This window comes from Numida meleagris, unplaced genomic scaffold (genome assembly GCF_002078875.1).
Source record: "Numida meleagris isolate 19003 breed g44 Domestic line unplaced genomic scaffold, NumMel1.0 unplaced_Scaffold1057, whole genome shotgun sequence".
NCBI classification, from domain to species: domain Eukaryota; kingdom Metazoa; phylum Chordata; class Aves; order Galliformes; family Numididae; genus Numida; species Numida meleagris.
The window spans coordinates 1-1,483 of record NW_018362844.1 but is presented as its reverse complement, the minus strand read 5'-3'; the positions used below and the strand labels follow the sequence as shown (position 1 = coordinate 1,483).

At 57.9% G+C, this 1,483-nt stretch overlaps 1 protein-coding gene across 1 annotated transcript; it reads right to left on the bottom strand.

Moving 5' to 3' along the window:
* Positions 1 to 6: 6 nt before the first annotated feature.
* LOC110390437 (leukocyte immunoglobulin-like receptor subfamily B member 1) lies at positions 7 to 1,231 on the bottom strand (the record flags this gene model as incomplete). The annotated part of the gene is made up of 4 exons (XM_021381754.1): positions 1,131 to 1,231; positions 626 to 904; positions 233 to 544; positions 7 to 123 (listed from the first exon to the last, which is right to left on the bottom strand). Coding segments are annotated over exons 1-4 (739 nt in total), but the record flags the coding sequence as incomplete, so codon positions are not given.
* Between the last annotated feature and the right edge of the window lie 252 nt (positions 1,232 to 1,483).

Genomic DNA, 1,483 nt, shown 5'->3' with positions numbered 1-1,483 from the left:
GTCTGCGGGTGGCGAGGAAGAAGAAGATGACAAGGATGAGGATGAAGACAAAGGCAGCAGTGCAGCCCCCAGCCACCACAACCACCAGGTTCCCATGAGAAGTAAATGTAGCACCTGTGGGGTCTGAGTGATCAGGTTATCACATCCCCACCCACCACCTCCATGGGGACAGGAGGTGACATGGCCTCCCATGGGTGACACTGAGGGGTACCCAAATGGGGATGACACCCACCTGGGGGTGCAGGTGTGGGTGCCACCTCCAGTGTCACGCTGCTCCCAAGGGGTGAGGACACAAAGGGGTAACGCCAGGGGCGGTAGGAGCATTGATAGGTGCCAGTGTCAGCTGGGGTCACCCCAAAGAGGGTGAAGGTGGCTGTACCCGCAACGTTGGATTCCTGGTGCTGGACTGGGGCTGAGTGCCCATCTTTGTGCAGGAGGAAGGTGGCCCCAAAACCCTTGTTCCTGCACCATATGGTGACATTGGTCCCTGTCCCCACACATTCCTTGGTGTGAAGGGAGATGCTGGGTGGAAGGAAGCTGTGATCTGCATGAAAGGAGGGGACAGCATTGGGAAGTTGTTCTGTTGGGAGCACCCAGAACTGTCTGCTGTCCCCAGTGCCCTCACCTGTCACCACCAGCTCCACAGGATCACTCTTCTCTGATATCTTTGCTGACTCAGACACCCTGTACTGGCACCGATATGTACCTGCGTGTTCCCGACTTGTGCTGACGAAGGAGAACTCAGCTGCGTCCTGCTTCTTGTCCTTGCTCTTTCTGTATGTCCAACCTCCATCCTGGTACAGCCAGACCCGGGCAGCCAGACGAGACAGGTGGCACTGCAGGGTGACATTGTCCCCCACGGACACCCCCTGGCTGGGGTGCAGTGACAGGGAGGGTCGGGGCACTAGGACAAGGGACAGCAGTCAGCCTTGTCCCTGCACACCCTCCTGGACCCCTCTGATGGACCCCTCCCCATGCTCCCCTCCCTCTCTCCCCATTCTCCCCCTGTCCCCATACTCACGCTGCTGTGCCCTGCTGGCTGCCAACAGGCACCAACCTGCAAGGAACACGGTCCTGATCCCACACGGGGCCACCCACCCCCGTGGCACCACGTCCCCATTGTCACTCACCCAGGATGAGGGCCAGCGCCATTGTTTGCATGAGGCAGGAGCAGCTTGGGGACAGTGAGACTGCAGCTGGGACAGGGAGTGTCCGGAGAGCTGCTGCCAGTTCCCCTTTTGGGACAAGAAGTGACGTGATGTCACCTCCTCAATGTTGTAATTGTGGTCCCCAAGGGGAGGTAGCTTTGGGATCTCCCATGGGGTTGCACACATGCAGTCACACACACATTGCCCCCATTGATGTGCCCCACACAGGCTGTCACATAGGATGGTGAGCAAACATACAGTTGCAGTGCACATGTGCATACAACATACTTGTGTTTGTGTTCACAGATGGTTCAGCACACTCATAGTTTGCACAA